Source organism: Muntiacus reevesi, chromosome 13 (genome assembly GCF_963930625.1).
Source record: "Muntiacus reevesi chromosome 13, mMunRee1.1, whole genome shotgun sequence".
NCBI classification, from domain to species: Eukaryota; Metazoa; Chordata; class Mammalia; order Artiodactyla; family Cervidae; genus Muntiacus; species Muntiacus reevesi.
The window spans coordinates 35238345-35263811 of record NC_089261.1 but is presented as its reverse complement, the minus strand read 5'-3'; the positions used below and the strand labels follow the sequence as shown (position 1 = coordinate 35263811).

The following is a 25467-nucleotide window of genomic DNA, read 5'->3' as shown; positions in this document are numbered from 1 at the left end:
TATGTTAACTATGGATATTAACTATGGACGGTGCTTTTATACACTTTGCTATTGCTTAGTCTCCAAGTCATGTTTGACTCTTTGAGTCCCTATGAAATGTAGCCCGCCATGCTCCTCTGTCCAGGGGATCTTCCTGAATCAGGGGTCCAACCCACATCTCCTGCATCGGCAGACATGTTCTTTACCACTGAGCCACCAGGGAAGCCCAGTATATCCTTTAAAAGATAATATTTATGAATGGCCAGCTGAAAAGAAAGAAACTTATATGAGCTGGCAAACTAAAAATTTTTATTCAGATTGTTTCCTACTACATAAAAGCTAGCTAACGATCTTTTCTATTTTTATAACTACATCTTAACAATTGAGTAACAATGAGGTCTTTGTTATTGTGGTATTGTTGCCTGTTGAACTATTTCAGGCTTCCGTCACAGCTCAGTTGGTAAAAGCCTAAATATTATTACAATTTAAGTTACTTGCAAAGTAGGCTGATTATTAATCATACATTCAGTTCAGTTCAATTGCCCGGTCCTGTCCAACTCTTTGCGACCCCATGAATTGCAGCATGCGGGGTGACAATATACAGCCTTGATGTACTCCTTTTCCTGTTTGGAACCAGTCTGTTGTTCCATGTCCAGTTCTATCTGTTGCTTCCTCACCTGCATTTAGGTTTCTCAAGAGTCAGGTCAGGTAGTCTGGTATTCCCATCTCTTTCAGAATTTTCCACAGTTTATTGTGATCCACACAGTCAAAGGCTTTGGCATAGTCAATAAAGGAGAAATAGGTGTTTTTTTGGATCTCTCTTGCTTTTTTGATGATCCAGCGGATGTTGGCAATTTGATTTCTGGTTCCTCTGCCTTTTCTAAAACCAGCTTGAACATCTGGAAGTTTACGGTTCACATATTGCTGAAGCCTGGCTTGGAGAATTTTGAGCATTACTTTACTAGCGTGTGAGACGAGTGCAATTGTGTGGTAGTTTGAGCATTCTTTGGCTTTGCCTTTCTTTGGGATTGGAATGAAAACTGACCTTTTCCAGTCCTGTGGCCACTGCTGAGTTTTCCAAATTTGCTGGCATATTGAGTGCAGCACTTTCACAGCATCATCTTTCAGGATGTGAAATAGCTCAACTGGAATTCCATCACCTCCACTAGCTTTGTTCATAGTGATGCTTTCTAAGGCCCACTTGGCTTCACATTCCAGAATGTCTGACTCTAGGTGAGTGATCACACCATTGTGATAATCTGGATCATGAAGATCTTTTTAGTATAGTTCTTCTGTGTATTCTTGCCACCTCTTCTTAATATCTTCTGCTTCTGTTAGGTTCATGCCATTTCTGTCCTTTATCAAGCCCATATTTGCATGAAATGTTCCCATGGTATCTCTAATTTTCTTGAAGGGATCTCTAGTCTTTCCCATTCTGTTGTTTTCATCTATTTCTTTGCATTGATCACTGAGGAAGGCTTTCTTGTCTCTCCTTGCTATCCTTTGGAACTCTGCATTCAAATGGGAATATCTTTCCTTTTCTCCTTTGCTTTTCACTTCTCTTCTTTTCACAGATATTTGTAAGGCCTCCTCAGACAGCCAATTTTGCTTTTTTGCATTTCTTTTCCATGGGGATGGTCTTGATCCCTGTCTCCTGTAAAATGTTACGGACCTCTGTCCATAGTTCATTATAATCATACATAGATCAAGTTTAACATAAAAGGGAAAATATGAAAAATCAAAGGCATCTTGCTTTGTGCTTAGTTGCTCAGTCATGTCCAACTCTTTGTGACCTCATGAACTGTAACCCTCCTCTGTCTATGTAATATCCCCGGCAAGAATACTGGGGTAGGTTGCCATTTCCTCCCCAAAGGATCTTCCCAACCCAGGGATCAAAACTGTCCTGTCTGTGTCTCCTGCCTTGCAGGTGGATTCTTTACCTGCGGAGCTACACTAGCATAAAATGAAGTGTGAAGTCTTTAGAAGCTGAGGATTAATATCCTCAAATGATAACATTCCAAGCAGGAAGAAAAGAAAGTATGATGCATGGAAGTCTCCTGCCATTATCTCTTTCCATGGAAATGCTTTATTTTCAAAAAACATTCATCATCTTAACTAGGATATGCCAAGTGACTCCCCTCATCTCTACGAAGGCTGGGAAATTTCACACTTGTCAAAGGGGAATGAGCTTAGTCATTGACTTGAATCTCTGCTGCTCTCCAAGTGGACTACCTTCCCCAACAACATCGCTGCCCACCTGAAACCAAAGTATTTTAATGGCTCTGTTAGCTAGAAAAAAAGGGCTGAAGACACCAACACAGAAATGTTTAAACAGGTCTTTTCAGAAATCTAATAATTACTTCAAATGCTATGCATTGAGAATTTTAAATAGCTAAAATACAGGCCAACATTTTAGAAAAGAAATACTTCAGTAAAACCAAGTTGCTGTTGTGATAATTAAAATATGAATCTCTATATACTCAACAATTACAGCTTACTTATAGCCCATTGAGAAGAGGATTACATTATGAACTATCTTGGGAAATTCTCTAAGGTCATTCAATAGAGTTCTGGGGGGAAAAAAAAATGCTTTCAATATTGGATAAGGGTTGTTTTATTGAATACAATTTGTTTCATGTATTATATTAGAAAATATGTAACTATTATAGGAAATTACTGCAATGGGGTGTTAGCTTATAATATCAATAGATTGGAATTAAGGTGAGTGAAATAACTTCCAGGCAGCAATTTATGTTTTGGAAGTTTTGTTTTCCGTAAATGCTAGGTATAAATATTAGCAGAAAAATGCATTTATCATATCAAGTATAGTACAAAAAGCCACTTCTCTTTTTTCTGTACTTTTAGATTTCTCATTAAAGAAACTAAATTAGGTAATTTGTCATTATAGTTGCAACTATATATTAGAATGTTGGTATTTTAGAATTATTAATGGTCAAATCCCATAGCTAGCATTGGGATAGAAAAATCTAATAGTATAAATATAGTTCTTACCTGTACTCAACAACTGATTAAAGTGCACATATTAATCATTTATACCTTAAGTTCCTAAATAGCTTCTCTGTTAAACACAATTTGCATACATAATGAATGAATATAAGACTATATAAAATCATGTAAAAACATACTCGAGTAAAGTATATTTCCAAATTAATCAAAATAGGATTTAGAAAATTAATTGGCAACATGCATTCTTAAACTTTTAATTTTATTGGAGTATAGCCAATTAGAAGTGCCGTAATAGCTTCAGATGGACAGCAAAGGGACTTAGTCATACATATACATCTATCCCTCCCATCAAAACTGCCACATAACATTGAGTAGTTTCCTGGACTATAGTATTGTAGGATTTTGTTTTTCATCCGTTTAAAATACAGCTGTGTGTAAATTTGATCCTAAACTCCCTAACTATCCCTACCTCCCATGCAACCATAAATTCATTCTCTAAGTCTGTGAATCTGTTTCTGTTTTGTAAATAAATTCATTTGTACCATTTCTTTTTAGAGTCTGCATGTAAGGGATGTCATGTGATATTTCTCCTTCTCTGTCTGACTTAACTTCACTCAGTATGACAATCTCTAGGTGCATCTATGAGCAAGATACATTTATTAATCCTCCATCTAAGCTCTTGAATTTTTGCATAATTTCTGGCCAAGTTTTAAACTCATATTTTGGTCTGAAAACTTTTTCAACCCCTATCTGTTACAGGCAGTAAGCACAGACCCTGTCCCAGTTAAATTGCACTATGACAAATCTCATGACCATGTCTGGGTGCTCAGCTGGGGTACAATGGAAAAGACTTCTCCAACACTGCAGGTAAGTCCCTTTCAGTGTATCTGAGAAAGTGATGAGCTTTAAAGCTTTCAGTATCTAATTGGGCATTTAACCATGTAACAATGATGTTCTTTCATCTAGATCTTCACAGAAAAGGGAAAAAAATATTGATACACAAATACATTTTTGGTTAGGAAATATTTTAATTTAGATGTCCCAAACATTAGATTTATATGCCAAAGGAATAACCTATAATGACAAAGCTGAAGCCACTTCAGTGTGGGGGGGTTTGATTATGATAAATTGTTTGGCAATTTCCAACTTCCCTCGAATTTTCTTGTTTTCATCTCTTTAGAAAGGGATCTGGGGAGTGTGGCTTGTGAAGTAGAGCCTGGAAGAGTTAGACAGAGTCTCAAAGCAGGTCTTCAGTTTTCTCCAAACACACAGGATGTTACTATCTGAGTGCTGGTTCATTTCTAACTGGGGAATACTTACTGTCATTTTTGTGGGATTTGCTTATGATTTGAAATTGACAGATACATGTATATATACATGTATATACACATTTTGGCAATGACTTTTGTAGAGGTGTTAAGAATCATCCCACACACTATCTAACCATCTAAAAATGGGTTATTTTCCCCTGAAGGTCTAGTAAAAATATGCTAATAAGATTTAGTAAATTCTTAAAATATTTGCTGGGTAGAATTGAAAGGTTAGTCTCACATCTAAAAATATAAAATAAAATATAGTATTTGAGAATTACTCTTAAAATATGGCATACAATAAAATTTATTTGCATGAAGAGTGTGTGTGTGTGTATTTATGTATGTATAAGACAGACAGATGATATATAAATAGGTAATAGGTAAGTTGGTGATGGATAAACAGATATATAGATACACTGACAGGAAAGACAGGGTCTCTGAATCAGAGAAAAGACTCTCTCTTCCTCGTGGAACCTGTTAGCATTTATTCTTCAGCCCCTACCCCCGTGGGGTGATGTGGTGAGAGTTTAGAGTTACCCTGAATAACCAGCACAGTCCTACTGACTCAAATCATGAGTCTCTAAGTTATTTTAGGTGGCTAGCACCTCAGTTCACCATCTCATGTGAGAAATAGAGATGGTTACTCTGAAATATATACAAATCTTCTCCTGGAGTGGAGGAGTATGTCAGTATCCTGGCAATGTAGTAGTTGGCTCAGAAGAGTTAAGTCCCTAAATCTCTCAGGAGCAATACTCCATCTCCAGCTTCCAAAGGCATTTTTGCTATGCTATCATTTTTAACCAAACTTTTTTGCTCAGAAAGACCTGACTCAGCAGAAATGTCAAAATATGTATGGATAATTGTCTCCCAATAAGATTATCAGGAAATGTCTTCCAAAATAATGGGATTTAAGATTTATTTGAAAAAGAGAACTGATTTTCCTTTGGAAAAATTGAATAGAAACCAAAAACCATGGTCAAGCTCTCAGTTTTGCTAGCATCCCTGTGCCGTGATGGTGAAAGGCTCACATCTAGAGAGTGCTAGGGTATGAGGCTGGGAAGGACCGCTTTGCTCTAATGTTTTGTATCTTATAATGTTACCCTCTTAAACTTGAACATGCACAACATTTTATCAAGGATCTGAAAGCCCTTCTCTGTGTTTTCATGTTGAAAATATAATTAAATCTGTATTTCTTTATCCAGTCTGAAAGCAACATTTATTATGTATTATCTTATGTGATATTTATAACTAATATAAACCCATAAACTGTCTTAATTTTAAGTATTTAAGACAATAATTTTCCACCTACTGTTCTAAAGATAAAGTCTCAAAGATTTATCATAATTATCTTTTTTTCTTTTTAATGGACATTTATTTCTTATGAAAACAAGAAATTCCATAAAATTCTAAAACTCATGTGTCAGTCAGTCATGTGTCATAAAAACTTTATGCAGTTTTACAACATAAATGCAGTGTCTGTACTACAAATACACAACAGTTGGACAAGAAAATATCTCCAGTGAACAACTTGGAATAAAGTCCTTGCATTCTTCTCCTGGCCAGGGCATAGGCCCAGTCAGATGAGGCGACAGTGAGAAGGGGTGTCTGTTTATTGCACCATCACACACAGAGAGGCAGGCAGTAAGACCCTCAGAAATGAGCCAGGACTTTTGCAAGATTGCACCTATTGATCAAAGCGCATCCCAAATCAGTCTGTGTCCTTCCCAAACCTGGCAATTCACCACTTCCTCTTCAATTCCAAGAGCGAGAAGGGCCTTGACCCATCAGGGGAAACGTTCCAGACTGAAGGGAACTGGCTTTGAATATTTTACAATCTAAGACAATGACAATTGTACAAGAGAGGTTCAGTTAATCGGACTTCAGGAGTGTAAATGATGTGGGATGCAATACACACATTATAGTGATGTTTGAGTATTAATTTCCATGATGCCTCTAAACTACTTAGAACACATATTAACACATAGCAAGCTCTCAGTATTATTATTGCTGTCGTCAGTCACTACTATTATTAATTTCAGATGCATGTACATGCATACTGAGAAATATATACCTCTGTACAACCTAATGGGAAAAATTTTGGAGTTCCTTTGTTATAACCCTGCTGAGTTTTATTATAGTCTTGTAGACATTATTATAAGTGACTGAAATCCAGTGAGGACTTTCTCCCTGATACTCATTAATAAGATAATCATGAATAAAATAGGTATAGTGCCTTTAAAATTTAATCACGTACATTGGTTCTCTCTTCCTGGGCACATGGCAGGGGAGAGACATATTTTTGGTTGGGTGGAGCCATATGATTAGTTCTGGCAAAATAAGTCTTCCATGAGTGGAAATATTCAAGGTAGTTGGCTGTTATTTTTTCATAGAAAACAGAATAAAAATACTAAAAGCAATAGATATCCTGCCAAAGACCTCTGGGAAAGTAACAGGTATACAATGAAATGCTTAAATTTAATAAATAAAGAAGTAAAGATTTGTTTCTGTTCTGTCTTTGTTTTTGATTGTAACATGACTGAACCTATCTTGACTGTTTTAATAATTAATCTATTTTCTTGAACTTGGCAAGTTCCAATGGAACTCAATGAAAGTATACTCATTGCAATGAAGAAAAATTAATCTTTCAGGGAAAAGAACTAAAAATAAAAACGCTATTTACTTCTATCTTAAGAACCAAAGGAAGTCACTCAGTTTTGAGGGAGCAAAGTCTATTAGGCAGTCAGTAGTTTAGGATGTTTAATTTGGTAATCACATGTAGAAAGGGTTTAAAAGAAGCAAAATAAAGGCAAGAAAGTTCATTAAAAGGCTCATACAGAACAATGGCTGTGAATCAAAGACAACAGGACAAAGGTAGAGGTATGAGAAATCAGAAGGAAAAACAAAGAATTTGGTGCAAAATGGGATAAAAGAGCTTAAATGCAGTGATCTTTTCTTTAAAGAAATATGAAAGTTTTAAAATCAATTAATGGTGAATATTTGAAAAAAATCTCTTTGATTAAACTTGCTTAAATCTAATATTTTCAATTTATTAGAGGAAAAAAAATAAAATGTAATGTAACCTAAGACTTCTAACAGCAAAAATATTTCAAGTGATATATTTTGGAGTTTTCTGTCCTATGTTTCCAACTCTGTTCTATAGGAGGGGAGTTTTTTACATATCATTTACTCCTCAATAAAGCTATGAAGGAAGGAAGGAAAAGGGAGGAACAATGAAAAAGAAACAAATTTAATAATTTGCATCATATGTATGCTTGTTTTTATATTTCTTATAAAAGCAACATTTTTAAAATATGGAAGTTATCAATATGCAAATTTATTTTATATTTTAAGCAGAAGTTGTTCAAGAAAAAATGTTTTCCATTTTTTCCTTTTTAGACACAGCAGTTTTTACATTGAAATAAGCAAATAGAATTCCAATTTACTTAATAAAGTGTAGTCGCTCAGTCGTGTCCGACTCTTTGCGACCCCATGGACACCAGGTTCCTCCGTCCATGGGATTTTCTAGGCAAGCGTACTGGAGTGGATTGCCATTTCCTATTATTTTTTAAAATAAAGAGTCTACACAAACAAATGCCAAAGATTTATTTCATCTCTGTTCCTATTAAGGATATGCTTGGTCGAGATCTAAACACAATGTTCTGTTTAGGTGATAACCCAGGCCAGTGGGAATGTACCACACCACACCATCCACACCCAGCCTGTGGGGAAGCAGTTTGACAGGGTGGACGATTTCTTCATTCCCACCACCACACTCCTCATCACCCACATAAGGTGAGTGATCGGATAAGCATCAACTTTTAGATTTCTCTCTAATTTTGATAGAAAGTCATGGGGAAGCACCGAAAGAAAAATTCTGTTATACAACAAATACATACATAATTGCACTTTGATTAACTTTGTTTCATCTGCTTGATGAACTTTTGCTTATCAACATTAGTGATGAATTTTCTGTCTTCTAGTCCCTCTTATATATAGTGGAGAAGTGAATTTACAAAGGTATGGTTGCATTTTTAAATCAGTTTTACATTTAATACTTTTGTAAATTGTCTTTAAGTTCTTCTGATTAGGTTTCTGCAAGATGCTAAAATTTGAACTTGGTTAAGTTCATCTCAGAGAAGAGAACCACTCAGCAAAATCCATTCAAATTATTATAATAACATTCTTGTATCATTTTGCCCATAAAGAAACAAATATAACATTGTATCAGGATATATAGTAAGTTAAAATGAAATATTTAAGGTCTGCACTTTGAGAAAGCATGTTTACTCATTCTGTCTCTCTGTGTATTCACAAGAAGTAAAAAAGTAAATACTTCTAATGACATCACTTTAGAGTTTCACTGAAATGGTTTAAATGTTTAAAGTGGGAGACTGGATATTTACAATTTCTAAAACTACATATTTTATTGATTTATTTAAAAAATGCAAAGTATTGCTTAGCAATATTAGTGAATCTGAAACAAACTAATATTGTATTATCTTTTTCAAGGGAATTTGGTTGAGGGGAGACTGCATAACATATTTTATATGGGCTATTAATGACCTTTATGTATATTTGCTCCCTTTGAATTAAAGTGAAAATTATCTTGTCTAAAAGTTAGAGATTAAGAATTCTGAAACAGTACAAAATTCAACTCGCAAAAATAAAAAGGGAAATTCATAAATAACAGTTGTGGCTCACCGTCAAGGTTTTATGTAGAAACTATTCTTTGGGCAGCCAAGTGTATGTTTAAGAGTTTAATATATTTGTCAAGCAATTGTTTGTTATTTTCAGAATGCCTATTATGTGCTCAGCAATAAAGTGATTATAATGTGCTTCACATTTATTAACTGTTTTCATGGAAGATAAGTAGAACTCAATGAAAATTTAGCATATTTGAAAAGCATTTGCATAAAGAAATAATCTTTATGTCTGACTGCAAGCACTAGGAGAGTTCAGAGACTGAAGAAATCAGCATAGAAACTGAAAATGGTCCCACCTGCTGAGATACCTAAAAACATGTAATGTTTTCATCCTTATTTGATGAGGACAAAATTTTATTTAATTGACATTGAGTGTTATGTTTAATAAATATCCTTTTGCTATCTTCAAGTTGCTGATAATTTTTTTAAATCTTTTAATATGTAGCATTCACTTTTATTTATCTCATTATCCTATTCCCTAATGTGTTTAATATACTATTATCAACTTTGCTAATTTTTCTAAAGTGCACTATTAATACAATTATTTGAGTCAAAATTCCTATCTATAACACTACTATGGTTAATAGTATATCATTTGGGGTATTTTTTCCCTTATAGCAAGTAAGTTATAAAATAGCTACCAGAGTTAGGAGGTTAACTTTGTCTGGATGCAGTAAATACCATGTGTGATTCTGTGTCTGTATGTATAATTGATATGCTGTCAGAGCATATCTTTTTGGGGTCAGAATTATGACTATATAGCTGAAGTCAGAGCTAATAATTATTGGAAGATTATGCAAATAAGGTTAACACATGTAAAGCAAAATTTTTTGGTTATTTCTATATTTTATAAGAAACACTGAAAAGTATGCTTGAGGATATTTCTAAGTTCCTTTATTTATTTTATACATATATAGTCAAATACATAGATGTTTTGCCAATTTGTAAGAATTCTAAATTAAATTATAGCAAGTCTACCAGCAAATGCATGCATACTTAGTCGTTCAATTGTGTACGACTCTTTGTGACCTCATGGACTGTAGCCCATCAGGCTCTTCTGTCCATGGGATTCTCCAGGCAAGAATACCCAAGTGGATAGCTGTCCCATTCTTCAGGGGATCTTCCCAACCCAGGTCTCCTGCATTGCAGGAGTCACCTGCTCCTGAGTCACTACGAAGCTCCACCAGTATATAGAGTCCCATTTTAAGGAACATGAATGATCATCATCATTCCTATTACATTTCACAGTAATTATCACCATTACTAAAGTGGAGTAAAAATTAGCATGTGTTTCCAAAAATAAACTGTTAAATATGTGAAGAATTTTTAACATAATGAGGACTTATTCCATATGAGGAGAACCTAAGGGATAAAGTCTTTTATCCTAGCAGTTCTTGAAACATTTTATCCTACCCAAATGTGGCTTGTGTTATGAGATTGCTCTTTTTATGTATTGTATTTTTCAGTATTTTAGACTATTTTCTGACTATTGTATTTGGTGTAAATCCTAGGCCAGACAGAAGGTCTGACACATAATATGTATTTAGTTAATATTAGTTTTCTTCCTCTGACCCTTCACTGTTACCAAACCCAGGTCTGGTTGTTCACTATTCAAAATCCATTAAAGAAGCCAGATTGGTGGAAAGGAAAGTGTGCTTTATTTTGGATGCTAGCAAGCAACCAGGGGAGAGGGGGGATGCCTGTCCAAAGACCAATTCCCTTGCCCAAACTTGACAATCAGGGCGCAAGAGCTTTTATAGTCAGAGGGAGGGGAGTATAAGCAGAAACAGCACCATCAGCTCTGATAGTCATCTTGATATTGGTCATTGGTGGTCGAACCAGGGTCATTTTGATTGTTTTAAGTACAGTTAGTCTTTAGTTCCAGGGTCAGTTTGCTCCCATTTCTTTGAGGTCAGTTCTCGGAATCGTGGCAGCTCATGCCATGGCTGCTACAGTCTGGTCATTATGTTGCTAACTTCTTCCAACTGGTGGGGGTTTCAGTGTCTATAAGACAGCTCACAGATATGGCTCCAAGTATTATCTATAGCCTTTGAGGAGGGCTTTCTGCATAGCTCAGTTGGTAAAGAATCTTCCTGCAATGCTGGAGATCTGGGTTCATTTCCTGGATTGGGAAGATCCCCTGGAGAAGGAAATGGCAAACCACTCCAGTATTCTTGCCTGGAGAATCCCATGGACAGAGGAGCCTGGCGGGCTACAGTCCATAGCATCACAATAGTTGGATATGATTTAGTGCTATCTAAAGAGGCACTAGAGATCCTTGACTATGCTTAATGGCTAAACTATTATTTTTCATTCTCCTTTGATGGTTTTCTTTGTTTCTGCTTTTTTCTCACTTCTCTGATTAAACTTATTCTTTGACTAAACCTTTTCCACAGACAAAAGGCAGACTGAGGACATGGGGGCAAGAACCATAGGGTCCTGATCTGGTTCATCATCACACTAATTTGCTTTTATCTCAGATAGCTACTCTCTCATTTCAAATTATTTATATTCTCCATGTCTGAAAAGCTTCTGGACAAATGTCAGGATTTTATGTCCATTATCGAAATGTGAACTCTGTTCACCAGTGTTAAATAGAAATGTGGAAACAAAGATTTGGGTGAAGTAAAAAAAGGGTAGCTTTTATTGATTTGTCAGGCAAAGGAGGCCACAGTAGGCTAATGTCCTCACGACTGTGACCTGCCCTGGAATGCATAGTTAGGAGTTTTATAGTGTTCATGGACCAGGATGTGATCAGCTTGTGAATAATTCCCATATTAGTTGGTATCAATGTGAAGTTTTAAGCATTGTCAACCTTCTGTTTTCAACCAATCTAGGGTCTATGTTTGGAGAAGGCATTGGCACCCCACTCCAGTACTCTTGCCTGGCAAATCCCATGGACAGAGGAGCCTGGTGGGCTGCAGTCCATGGGGTCGCTTTGAGTCGGACACGACTGAGCGAATTCACTTTCACTTTTCACTTTCATGCATTGGAGGAGGAAATGGCAACCCACTCAAATGTTCTTGCCTGGAGAATCCCAGGGACGGGGGAGCCTGGTGGGCTGCTGTCTGTGGGGTTGCACAGGGTCAGACATGACTGAAGCAACTTAGCGGCAGCAGCAGCAGCAGCAGGGTCTATGTTCTTGTGATCAGCAGTTTTCGTCTGCTGGAGTCCACTTCCAATAAAACCAACTTAGGAATGTGTGTCAGGACTTCATCTGTATCTTTCAAGAAACTAGGACTTTGGTGATTCTACCATGTGGCTAATTTATAGTCTAAATTGTTATGCTTCCTGGCCCAGCAGCTATTCTTTGTTTGTACATCTTCACATTTCCCCTTCTCTGCTGGTTCAGATGGTAAACAATCTGCCTGCAATGCAGGAGACCTGGTTTGGGAAGATCTCCAGGAGAAGGGAATGGCTACCCACTCCATTTTTGCTTGGAGAATTCCATGGATAAAGGAGCCTAGTCGGCCCATCAATAGGGTCACAAAGAGTCTGACGTGACTGAGCAAGTAACACTAACTCTTGAGTCAGTGTTTAAGAGACACACGGACTTGTGCAAGATTTTTTGTCCCTAGTCCTTAAAAACTGGAAGGCACTTCATTCATGTTTCTCGTAAGAATAGAAATAAAGAAGTAAGTGTTACACTTGTTCCTAAATCTGACCGCATAGTACTGAGGGAGGATGGCATTTCTTATGCACCTGATTCTCAGCAGTTAACACAGTATCTGACAGGTGATGGGCACAGCATCAAACACACAGGAATGTTTATGTGTGTGGAAGCAGTAAGTAGCAGTAAGAAGAACTTATGTCTCCTGACAGATCCCAGCCTGATTGTCCCAGCAACACCATTTCCCATTGGCTATTGTGAATTTAGCTTAATCCCTTTCTTTCTAGGAGCTGGGACAACATAATGTGTGAATATTAAGTTGCCCATGATAGAAATGTCAGAACTACTCATCATCTCTACTGTAGCAGGGGCTGCCCTGTGATTAGCTACAGTTTTGCTAAAAGTTTTTGTTGTTGTTTTCTCTCTGCTTGTTTTCTTCTTTATTTTCATTTTTTTTAGATCTATAATTCTCAGACTTTTTTCATCTGTAAAGTAAACAAAAATCAAAGAACTTTAGAGAAAACTACTTCCTAAATCTATATTAAAAGATTGATACTTATTATCATGCAGTTTTAAAAAAAAGCTAATCAGTCTTCAAAAAATTTGGAAAGTCATTCATTTTTTAAGACAATTTGAAGTTCTCAGCACTTTAAAAATTCTTCAGAGCCTGAAGTAGGTCTGTTTCCTAGTAGCCTGAGGAATTTTAATTTCAGGAGATTAATTTCCATTTTTATAAATGCCTAAGAATGAAATCTGGTACCACTCACTCATCCAATTCCCTAGCTGAATTCCACCCCATTCTGAGTGACATTGCCCAAACCACATACTATTACTTCTATTCATATATTACTCTTTAGCAGGAGAGCTTAGAAGAGATTATTATTGAAAATGCCTTCTTTGGGTTTCATTTATCCATTCTTTCTCTATAAAAATCAAAAGATGAACCTGTGCCTGGACTAAGCCAGACATACCAACACTACATACAGTTGATTGAAATCAAAATGGTCTGTAAGGTGTTGTGTCTGGCTAAAGAAACAAGCTTGCATTCTTGTCTCTTTCTTGAATGTGAGTGCTTATTCAGCAGATGGTCAAAAAAAAACTGTAGAGAAGCATGCAGACATTCTATATGCCTTGTATCTATTAGCTCTATTTGTGAATATAGTTTTGTTGAACTAAAATTCCTGAAAGATGAGAGAGGGTAGGTTAAACTTCTGCCTCCCACAGTAAAGTAATTCCTAAGCTTCTGAAAGGGACTGATTAACACTTGTTGACTATAAGTTTTATTTTTTAAAAGTTATTAAAAATCCATAATAGATATTTGGTTAATCAATCTCCCAGATATTTAGAGAAAATAAAAACTACTTGAAATTTAATTAATAAAACATGATTTTCTGATGTTTATTAAAATATATTGATTTCCATTATTCCACAATTATATGCCTTTTTGCTTTCAAGTAAGAATAAAATGGGTTTCCTTTGTAGCTCAGCTGGTAAAGAATCTGTCTGCAAGGTGGGAGACCAGGGTTCGATCCCTGGGTTGGGACGACTCCCTGGAGAAAGGAAAGACTACCCACTCCAGTTATCTGGCCTGGATAATTCCCATGGACTGAATAGTCCATGGGGTCTCAAAGAGTCAGACACAACTGAGAGACTTTCACTTACAAATAAAACATTTCATATCTCATGTTCTGTTACTTTTTGCAAAAATAGGTCCATTGAATATTCAACAAATGACATATTTTTCACATTAATAATTCATTGTGCATTTCAGTGACCTGGCAATGTATATTAAATAGACATTCATTTTTTAGACTGGTAGTTAATAGAAAATTTTCCTTTAAAAACCTTAAATTTCAACAAGTCATTTGCAAACCATGAATCATAGTTCTAAAGTTGAAAAGATTATGTAGTTCTAAGAAGTGTATTTTGTAATGACCTGAAAAATATAAATTTCTTATATGAGAAATTTCAGCTTGAAGTTAATACAAATGTCCAGATAGATACAAAATTAAAAGGGACTATTACATATGAAAATGTGTGTGTAATTCTCAGAAGATTCAATTATGTCTACTTTATGTCATAAAAATTGAAATTATAATTTATTAACTTTTTAACCAAATGTGCTCTGCAAATGTAAAGCAAATGTTTTATTTTACTCATAATTTGTATCTAAAGAACTAATTTATTTATATATATGTTTGAATTGTATAGCTTACTGCTCTTAATTTTTTATGATATGGTCAATGCATGGGAATTTAATAACTTTTGTTATAAATTTTTTAATTAGCCAGAAATTAAAAAGTAATTTAAAAGTAAAGTATTTTTTTTTTCAGAAGAATGATTGTGTTATAACAGCTGGGTTACACATCAAATCTCAGAGAGAATGGATATTTACATAATTGAATGTGTTTTATTTGGAGGGCCATTCTGGAGACAGAAAAGTTTAAATGTCAGTTTCTTGCTGTAGTATACATAATTATTGCAACTTTCTGTGCAAGTACTACTAGAATTTGTCTACAATAAGTTTGATAGTAATTTATCATTTATCATACTTTTTAAAATCTCAGAATGAAAACTGAGGGTAAAGAGAATGGACATGATAGAAGGCAAAACTAATGAAGTGGCAGAGAGTCAGGCAATGAGTGAAGGAATATTTCCACTGGATCTCCTATGAAAAATCTTAGATAATTCTTCCAAAGCTGATTTTTTTTGGTAGTAGATGGGGGGTGAAAGTGAGAACTACAAGGGGCCAGTGTAGTTCAGAGCAGAGGACTTTGATAAAGCTTAGTGCAAGACACTGAGAAGACCAGAGAGTAAAGCTACAACAAATACAGAAATTAGCAGAATTCTTTCTTAGAAGATTAAGTTGTCATGAAAAAAAAAAGAATAAAGATAACTGCCAAAATATTTTTACTTAGATAAAAGTGCACAGCTAACATTTAGGCTACTTAGAGCTCTAAGTAGAAATTCTTAATATTTTCACTGATTAAAATAGCAACTTTGATACAATTGAAAACAGGTTTCAGTTGATGAAAAAAGATGTATCTACAGTCTGACCCTCATAACATCTGCAAATCATACCTCTCCCATCTCTTGTCCTCTCTCAAACTGGAGGGCAGCTAGAGTTTAATTCCAACTGGTTCAAATAGGGCAATATCAATTGGCACAGAGGATTCTTAGAGTAATACAAGAAATAAATCATTTCTGATTTATGTATCTACCTCAGGACTTGTTCTGTAAAAGTCAGAAGGGAAGATAGTAACTTAGGTAACACTATTGCTATTTATGATGTTTTTAAAGTCTTGAAATCATCCCTCAATACCACCATTTGAACTTACTGCCTAGAATTTCAAGCTACTTTTCCTGTTTGCTTGGATTGCATTTCTCTAGAAATCTACCTATAAAATACTCCTATTTTTTGAGAGGAAATTGGAGGAGTTTAGGGGTGATTGGGTTAGGGTTAGTCTTAGAATTAATGGATATAGTTGGAATGTGTCTGTGAGTGTGTGTGTATTTCAATGAAGGATTACATGACAAACAATAAGACGAACAGAGTGTATCTGTGCATCACAGTGAAGGTAGACCTTGAAAGCAACAGGCACTTCCATAAAAATATGAAAATGACAGTACCCAAAGTTTTGTCTTCCTCTGGACTTGACCTTCTAATGAAAGCAAACAAACAAACAAATAATATTCCCTAAATTTCCTTGATACTCTTCACTTTCCCCAGGGGTAAAACAGATTCCAGTGAATGTCTCAGCTTGGATAGAGAGTTCCGGAATCTTACGAAAGTGGACCTCAGGGAAGGTGCACTTGGTGTGGGCTGGAAAGGACAAAGGTGGCAACTGGAGATACTCTTACAGCTCACTGGAAAGTTGAATGAGTGCTTGCAAAAATATGGTGGTAAGACTCTAAGAACTTTCCCAGAGTCAGATCTGACATAATCTCTGCACAGCCAATGGCTGTGGCTCCACTCAAAGGATGAAGAAAAATTAAATAACAAGGAGCAGGCACCATTCTGGTAGTCTGAAGAGAGGTCTATAGCACTCTTTTTCTTTGTAAATTATAGCAAGAAAATGATTACGAAAGGATCGGTTTCGATATATATTTCCTTAAAGCTTCTCCAAGGGAAAAATAAACATTCTGTGAAAGTTAAAGTGCCGGGACCAGCCGGCAAACTGAACAAGTCCCGACCGCAACCACACGGAAGCCTGAGAAAAAAAGATGATAGTAAAGGATGGGGTCGAGAGGGCTGAATGCTCTTTAGGCAAGTCAGCTATTTTATTGAGTAGAACAGCTACCTTTATACTAGTACAAGCAGAAAACATAATTCATAAAAAATGCCATCTGGTGTCTGTCAGATCAATACAATTCTTTGTTTTAAGTGATTGCAGAAGCTTACATCTTGTTTTTGGCATTCCCAAAATAAACTACTAAGTGAAGGTCACTACTACGTTTTTCTCAAGGAAGAACAAAGGAGGCCCAGCAAATATTTTACTACTTTATCATGGGGTGGCGGGACAGGGAATGGCCCCCTTCAAGGCCTTTTCCCAGGGCCTATTTGGGCCTTGAGCAGGCCGGCTCCCCGCATCTCCCCCTTTTTTATTTATTAAAGGCCGAGCCTCCCTACTCATTCCTCGAGAAAAAGCAGACAAGGTTATTTTTTCAAAATATGGGAAAATTTCACAATTCTTTCAGTGACCAAATTCATAATGCATTGTAAAATACATGGTCCACAACAAAGAAAACAGAGTACAATAACAAGCACTGTAAGCAGGTTTTTTCACCAATCACTCATAAACCAGGATTTAACTTGCTCCCAAAAAGAAAGGGAGGAATCCTGCATGGAAAGTATTTGATGTTGAAGATCATTTACAGCATCAGACACATTGGAAGATAAATCTGGGATATACACACAACATTCTACTTTTATTACAGCACAAGTCCCACCTTGGGCAGCAGTGATAATGTCTAGAGCCATGCGGTTTTGCAAAACAGCTTTTCTCATTTGTCTCTGTTCTTCATTTAGAGCCTCAATAGCCTTTTTAGTGTCTAATAAGGCTTTTTGAGTAAAATTAGTTAAGGCATCTACATGGGCCATTATATCGGCCGTCCCAATAGAGGGAACAAATACTGCTGCCAAATAATCATACCAATGAAATACAGATCGAGTCCATCGCGCTCGCAAAAAGGGAAGGTTGGCAGGGTTTTTGATGGGCTCATGACTAATATGACCAGGAGCAAACACAAATCCAAGACTGCATCGTCCTACCCAGCCTACAGGCAGCCATGGCCAGACATTAGGGCCACAAATCCACTTTGTTCTGTTAGGAGCAACCCATCTGATGCCTGGGTTATAAAGCCAATCAGATCCTGGCCAAGGCGTGGGTGTTTTGACAGAAAAGGTAACATCAATTATGCGTTCACACAAAGAATTAGGAGTAATACCCATATGCTTTAACAAATGTCTGCCTAAATTTTTTTCTCCAAGGTGGGGTTGATGTTCTCGTTGTTCCCAGCAAATGTCCGCTCGTTTCAGCAATTGTCCTTTTTCTGGGGTCATCCAAAAGTATTCGTCCCAAATCTGATAATAGTCCCCAAAATATCGGCTGGCGTGAACTTGTCCTTTGCTTGAGGAAGTAGCATACTGATTAAAGGCAGCAGAAATTGTCCCAAGGCTTTGATTGGCATTAAATCTAATCTGGGAGTCATAAGGTTTCGAATTACACCAGGTCAAGGCTGTAATATTAAGAGAATTAAGGCTAAGGTGAATCTGTTTATACTCTTTTAAGAATTCACACACAGCAGGTAAATCTTCCTGACTTATTGGCAAAACCCACCATGGTAAACCATTTACAACTGACAAAGGCATAGCAGTGCATACCCAACAAGCAGAGGCATTATGAGAATCAGCATAGGAATGAGCCCAAGAAAGAAAAACATTTCCTTCGGCTCTGGGAAATGCTTGATTCATAACAGTGCATGCTAATGCAAGCACCAGATAGGATAGAGAAATGTGTGGATTGGTTGTATCTGCAGCAATGCAGTTGTTGATTTGTTGGCAGAACATTCTTCTCTTGTGTCTGCATACTCTCCATTCGAGCAGTCAGCGACCGTCTCCGTCTGGCGTACCAGCCTCTCCGGGAGCCAGCGCGGTGCTTCGGCATCCTGTGGAAAAACACAAACATGTCCCCGCCCCCATATCAAAACAGGGTCAGGGCCATGCCACTGATTAGTAATTGGATCTTTCCAAGTCACGAAAGGTTTGTTGGTAGCGGCTGGGGACCAGAATCGCTGTGCCGCGGTTTTTCCTTCAGAGTCCAAATTTAAAAAATTAAGAATGAAAAGGGCATGATGTAAGTAATTATATGGTGTGAGGGGATATAACTCCCCCTTCTTTAACTTTAAAAGCTGATGTTTTAATGTCTGATGAGCTCGTTCAACGATGCCTTGACCTTGGGGATTGTAGGGGATGCCTGTTTTAAGAGAGATAGAGAGACGGGAGCAAAAATTAAGAAAAGCGGCAGAAGTATATCCAGGTCCGTTGTCTGTTTTGATGATCTTTGGAGTTCCCATAACGGAGAATGCTGCAAGGCAATGTGCGATACAATGTCGAGCTGCTTCTCCTGTTTGTAAAGAGGCAAAAATATATCCAGAAAAAGTATCTATATTAACATGAACATATTTTAGTTTACCAAAGGAAAGAATGTGAGTTACATCCATCTGCCATAAATGGTTGGGAAGGAGGCCGCGGGGGTTCATAATACCTTCGCTGTTGAGCGTCTTCAAGGACGGGGAAAAGGATAGGAAATCCTGCCAAGGTTTCTCCCTGTTGCCTCGCCTGGCGAATTGCAAGTTGGAGGGGAGACAGTTTGGAGGTGTTTTTTACACATAGTGCCTGTGCGGAAGCCTCAGACCCCTTTTGCATATCAGCTCTTGGTGGGTCTAATCCGGCAATAACGGACGGAGGCTGCGATGGTAACTGATTAGAGGGACATAAGGGCTGGGAAAAAAGCTTTAAGTTAAGAGCATCAAGACGGTTAGTCACAGTTGTAAGCAATTTTTTAACCTCCGAAAAAGGGGATAATTCCACTTGTGTTTTAACAGCGGTTTTTTTAGCAGCAAATAACTCCCACGGATCTTTTGCTTGCTCAGCAGGGTCTAATTCAGAATCAGAGTCAGAGGAACTCTGTACAGGGGGTTTTTCTGCCATATCAGAACCATGCTCCGAAGGAGGAGCAGTAGGCAAGGTGGGAGGTTTGCCAATTATATTCTTTAATGCAGTCTCCAATTTTTTGCTTTCATGTTCAGGGTCCAGACAGTCCCTGATAAGAGTCCATAATGAATAGGCATCTAACGGTACCTTCTCAGCCCCATGTAAAGAATAATACTGCTGAATTTGCTCTCCCACCTTCTTCCAAGTTTCTATATTTACAGTCTCATCCTCAGGGAACCAAGGACAAACTTCTTCTACAAACAACAAAAACTTTTCTAATTTATGTTTAGCAACAGTAACTCCTCTCACCTTTAACATAGTCTTAAGCATAGTTACAAAAAGTTCTCTACTACTACCTTGACCCATAGTTTATACTCTCGACTAAAACCCTCTCCGCCCTTAAAAAATCTGTACTCACGTTTCTCTTATTTTATTTTATTTTTTTCTCGGGATCCCCTCTGTACTCACGTATCGGGCGGCTGCGACCGTGTAGCCCAATCGAGTCCCTGTTCGAGGCGCCACTTGCCGGGACCAGCCGGCAAACTGAACAAGTCCCGACCGCAACCACACGGAAGCCTGAGAAAAAAAGATGATAGTAAAGGATGGGGTCGAGAGGGCTGAATGCTCTTTAGGCAAGTCAGCTATTTTATTGAGTAGAACAGCTACCTTTATACTAGTACAAGCAGAAAACATAATTCATAAAAAATGCCATCTGGTGTCTGTCAGATCAATACAATTCTTTGTTTTAAGTGATTGCAGAAGCTTACATCTTGTTTTTGGCATTCCCAAAATAAACTACTAAGTGAAGGTCACTACTACGTTTTTCTCAAGGAAGAACAAAGGAGGCCCAGCAAATATTTTACTACTTTATCATGGGGTGGCGGGACAGGGAATGGCCCCCTTCAAGGCCTTTTCCCAGGGCCTATTTGGGCCTTGAGCAGGCCGGCTCCCCGCATTAAAGTATATCATTCTCCCTCATATTTTAGCGAATTTATTGAAGCAAAATTATATATATATATATATTTGGCTGGCCATATATCAAGAGAACTCTATACATGTGACTTGATTCATGGACAGGCCAGGTGTATAGAGATACAGTTTTAGCACTAAAATTGTCCAGTTACATCTTAAAGCCAAGCACATCAGAAACTGAAAATATCAGTTGTTTCATACCTTTTTAGGAAAAATATACCATCAGGATGAAGAGCAGCAGCTAAAATTTTTTCCAAATGGTTCCTAGATAAAGATCTTGCAAGATCACAGTTCAGTGAGGTTCAATTTTTCTATTGCTCCCTTCCTTCTTATATGCTAATTCCTCCCACAAAAAGAAATATAAACTAACAGGAAGTATTTTAGATTTTCAGGAGCTGGAACTTCTTCTATCTAGCATTGCTTTTAGTGAATATCTGAAACACCTAGAAATCCTGCAATCATGACCTTTGCTTTCTCAGCTTCTCTGAGCTGCTTCTTCCTTCCCTGTCTGCTCTAAAGAGAAAGAAGAATCGCTCAGTCGTGTCTGACTCTTTGCGACCCCATGGACAGTAGCCTGCACCACGCTCCTCCGTCCATGGGATTTTCTAGGCAAGAGTACTGGAGTGGTTGCCATTTCCTTCTCCAGGCATCTTCCCAACCCAGGGATCAAACCCAGGTCTCTCGCATTGTAGACAGACGCTTTCCCGTCTGAGCCACAGGGAAGTCCCTGTCTGCTCTACAAAAACACAAACTAAATTGTCAGGACTTCTTGAATTCTTTGATTCCCAGGGCCTAGTGCACTATCATCTTTACCAAATTAAAAAAATAAATAAAGACATAGATTGTTTATGAAACAAATATGTACTTTCAATACTACATATCCCAGGTGATTCAATGGTAAAGAATCCACCTGCCAATGCAGGAGATGCGGGTTCAATCCCTGGGTTGAGGAGATCCCCTGGAGGAGGAAATAGCAGCACACTTCCATATTCTCACCTGGGAAGTCCCATGGACAGACGAGCCTAATGGGCTGCAGTTCCTGGGATCACGAATCAGACACAACTGAATGCACACACACATACATGCAATTCATTGTTGGCATACACTCCAGGATTCTTACTAGGGTTCAAAGTTTCTTCTACTCAAACAAGTGATAACTTTCTTCATCTTATTTCTAAAGGAGTAAACACACTACTGGTTCACTGGATTTGATTTGATTTTATTTTATTTTTTTTAATTTTTTTTATTAGTTGGAGGCTAATTACTTCACAATATTTCAGTGGGTTTTGTCATACATTTATTTTAAACAGTACTCCCCACCTTCTTTGGCATATTGGTAAACCCACACATGGAATATAAAATGCCTAAGACAGAAAATTACCACGTGCTTCAGCCAAGTGTTGTGTGTGTTTTTTGTGTGTATGTGTGTTCAGTTAGCTATCCTCATTATTTCCTGAGTGAGATAATGTTGTCTGATCCCCTACTTGGTCTCTGCTGCTGCTGCTAAGTCACTTCAGTCGAGTCTGACTCTGTGCGACCCCATCCCCGGGATTCTCCAGGCAAGAACGCTGGAGTGGGTTGCCATTTCCTTCTCCAGTGCGTGAAAGTGAAAAGTGAAAGTGAAGTCGCTCAGTCGTGTCCAACTCTTAGCAACCCCACGGACTGCAGCCCACCAGGCTCCTCCGTCCATGGGATTTTCCAGGCAAGAGCACTGGAGTGGGTGCCATTGCCTTCTCCGACTTGGTCTCTACCCCTTATTAACAGGCTCCATCTGAGTCTTGTAAGGAAAGAGCCCAAGCTAGATGAACCAAATAGGCCAGCCCCTGTTTGACAGAATATTCACTTAGGTTACTATTCTTTATTAGTATGTAATGTAATATTTATCCCTTATTAGTATATGTAATATTTTTGTCATACGGGAAACAAGTGAAAGTCGCTCAGTGATGTCCAGCTATTTGCAATGTCATGGACTCTACAGTCCATGGAATTCTCCAGGCCAGAATACTAGAGTGGGTAGCGTTTTCCTTCTCCAGGGGATCTTCCCAACCCAGGGATCGAACTCAGGTCTCGCACATTGTAGACAAATTTTTTACCAGCTGAGCCACAAGGGAAACCCAGGTTGGATTTGAAAGCAAGATATATTGAAATATTTCTTGGAGCCCCTGTTTTTTGAGGGGCATGGGCAAGATTACCAGAGTAGGTTGCCATTCCCTTCTCCAGATCTTCCCGACCCAGGGATCGAACCCGGGTGTCCAGCACTGTATGCAGACGCTTTACCATCTGAGCCACCAGGGAAGTCTATAAGGATTTCATTATTTTTAAAAAGGAAAAGTTTTGTACAAGTATGATTAGCAGACTCCAAGCTCTAGATTTTAATAAAGCCTCTGACTAGATTCATTCTATAGCATTTTTTACTGAAGAAATAAATGGAGCACTAATAACATGTACTTTAGAAACACTCCGCATCAGAGATCTGTCTTTCAAGTTTTATTATGCAAAGTAAAATAGCTCTTGCTTCTTCCCTCAGAGGTCCTTATGCTAACTCATCAAAGTGATCCGTAAAACACAGTCCAGCTGCGATGTATACATAGCACAATTCCTCGTACTTTCCCCCTCTGTCCCAAATGATTTGAGGTTTTGCTGGAAATGGTAAAACAAACTTACTTTACCCTAAACCAGTAAACAATAGGCTGTCTAGATTTCTTGGGTTTCTTTATTTGACAGTTAAAACAGACTCAGATAACAGTTAAGATACATGAAGAGATACATCACAAGTTATGATACAATGCAATACTTCACAAGATGGGGACAGAGCTCACCCTGAGAACTTAAGAAATTTCTTACGTAAATCTAATGTGCACATCTCCAGGACTTATTTCATATGTAAATGCAATAGATTAGAATACAATATTTTGAATGAAGCAAATAAAGCATTAAGTAGTTCTTATAAAATCTGCATAGAAGACAATATTGAGGTTTTTAATTCTATTTTTAAAGGGATTTATTATTTTCCTGTTGAAGCAAAATGATATATTTTACCATAGCATCTAATTTTATGAATTCATGAATTTTTACTTGAAGAAATATCTTTTTTAGATGTTAAAACTTTAAATACAAGTATCATATTTAAAAAAAAAAACTGCCTTTTGAATGAAAGACCCCAACTGTGGCTCAAAAAGCAATGCTATTAAATAAATAATTTTATCTTTAAGAGCACATGCATAAATTAATGATAGTAGTCAGTAGAACGTTTTAGAAAGTTTCTGGGAATATTGCTGAAATGTTTATTTCATATATACATCACATTTTCTCTCTCTCTCTTTTTTTTTTTTTTTTTTGCCATATAAGCAAAGTTATTTTAAATGTAAAGTTAGTGGTAGTGGTAGGGGTTCTGTAGAGGGACAACACTGGGTGCACTGATACTATCTTTACAATAATTTGAGGCTGTAAAAACTATTTACAAGAGTTTTTAACTATGTAAAATCTAGCCCCTGTGAATTCACTTTAACATTTTGTACCCGTTTAATTCTGTTTTAAACCTGTAACTGTAGCCTGTCTATGGTTACCTGTGTAGGAATCAGAAATTGACTAGAGAGTCAATCAAAGAATATATAGACAAATAGATTCCTTTTTTCCTTCAAATTAAAGATGCTCACTTGTTAACATTAACTTGTTATGTTATAGTGTTCAAGTAAGAACTGAAGGACATGAAAAGGATGTCAGAAAGCCTTAAAATTTAACTATAGCAAAAGAACCTACCAAATTAGTTGATTGAATAATCTTCTATTAAATCTAATCTGTCATCAGCCATGATAGACATATTCACATAACCACGTGATTACATGAAGAATGGTAGGTCACGAACATCAAACAGCAAGGGTTTTATTCTTCAATGTTTACACCAGCATGGCGTAGGGTATACAGGGCTCACAAGATGAATAAAAACAGCTTCAAGGGAAATAAAAATAATAGTTGCCTTAAGTGACTCTTAAAGCTGTTGAGTTTAGCATGCCTAATATTTCTTCAGTATTTAGCTGAACTTTTTTCTATGCTGTGAAAACATTACCATTTTTGCCTTTTTTATTTTGAGAGGGGAACAGGTAATAAAATATGTAGACTTTTATTCTATATTGACATCTGATTTTCAAGAAAACCAATATAAAATTTTAGTAATTTAATTTTTTGCCATGATGTAGAAGCTTATTTTTATATTTATGTAATTTTTGAAATGTAAATATAGTTGTTAGTGTCATTGTAACAAAAGGGAATCAGAGTTTGTGTATGCCTTGAAAGTAGTTGCTGATTTATGTAACTAAGTCAAGAAAATGCTAAAAAAATCTAGACTTTTTCCTTAATAATATAAATCAAGATTATTCATCAATTTGAGTAAAAGGAAGCATTGCTTTTGTTTAATTAAAGTATATGTTGTTTAAATCCTGCTGTAAAACTTTGTTGAATTTATATCAAATAATCAGAATGTTTTGAACTCTGAATAATTTTTAATTAAAAAAAAAGACAAAACCCAGTTAATTGATACCTGAAAACAACTTGAACATAAATGATTCATTTATATAAAAATGCTTTTGAGAAATGTTTCAATAGATCATAGATACATGTATCTTTACTGCTGTTGTTCAGTTGCTAGGTGTCTGACTCTTTGTGACCCCATGGACTGCAGCACATGGATCTTAATATTGACTAAATATG

The 25467-nt window shown here is 36.9% G+C and overlaps 1 protein-coding gene across 3 annotated transcripts in view; it reads left to right on the top strand.

Moving 5' to 3' along the window:
- The window catches only part of FSTL5 (follistatin like 5), an 825152-nt gene that overhangs the window by 742094 nt on the left and 57591 nt on the right, over positions 1–25467 (top strand). For all 3 annotated transcript variants that reach the window (XM_065904790.1, XM_065904789.1, XM_065904788.1), the window contains 2 exons: positions 3706–3813; positions 7927–8051. In XM_065904790.1, the coding sequence (XP_065760862.1) occupies positions 3706–3813; positions 7927–8051 (233 nt within the window). The remainder of the gene's footprint in view (positions 1–3705; positions 3814–7926; positions 8052–25467) is intronic.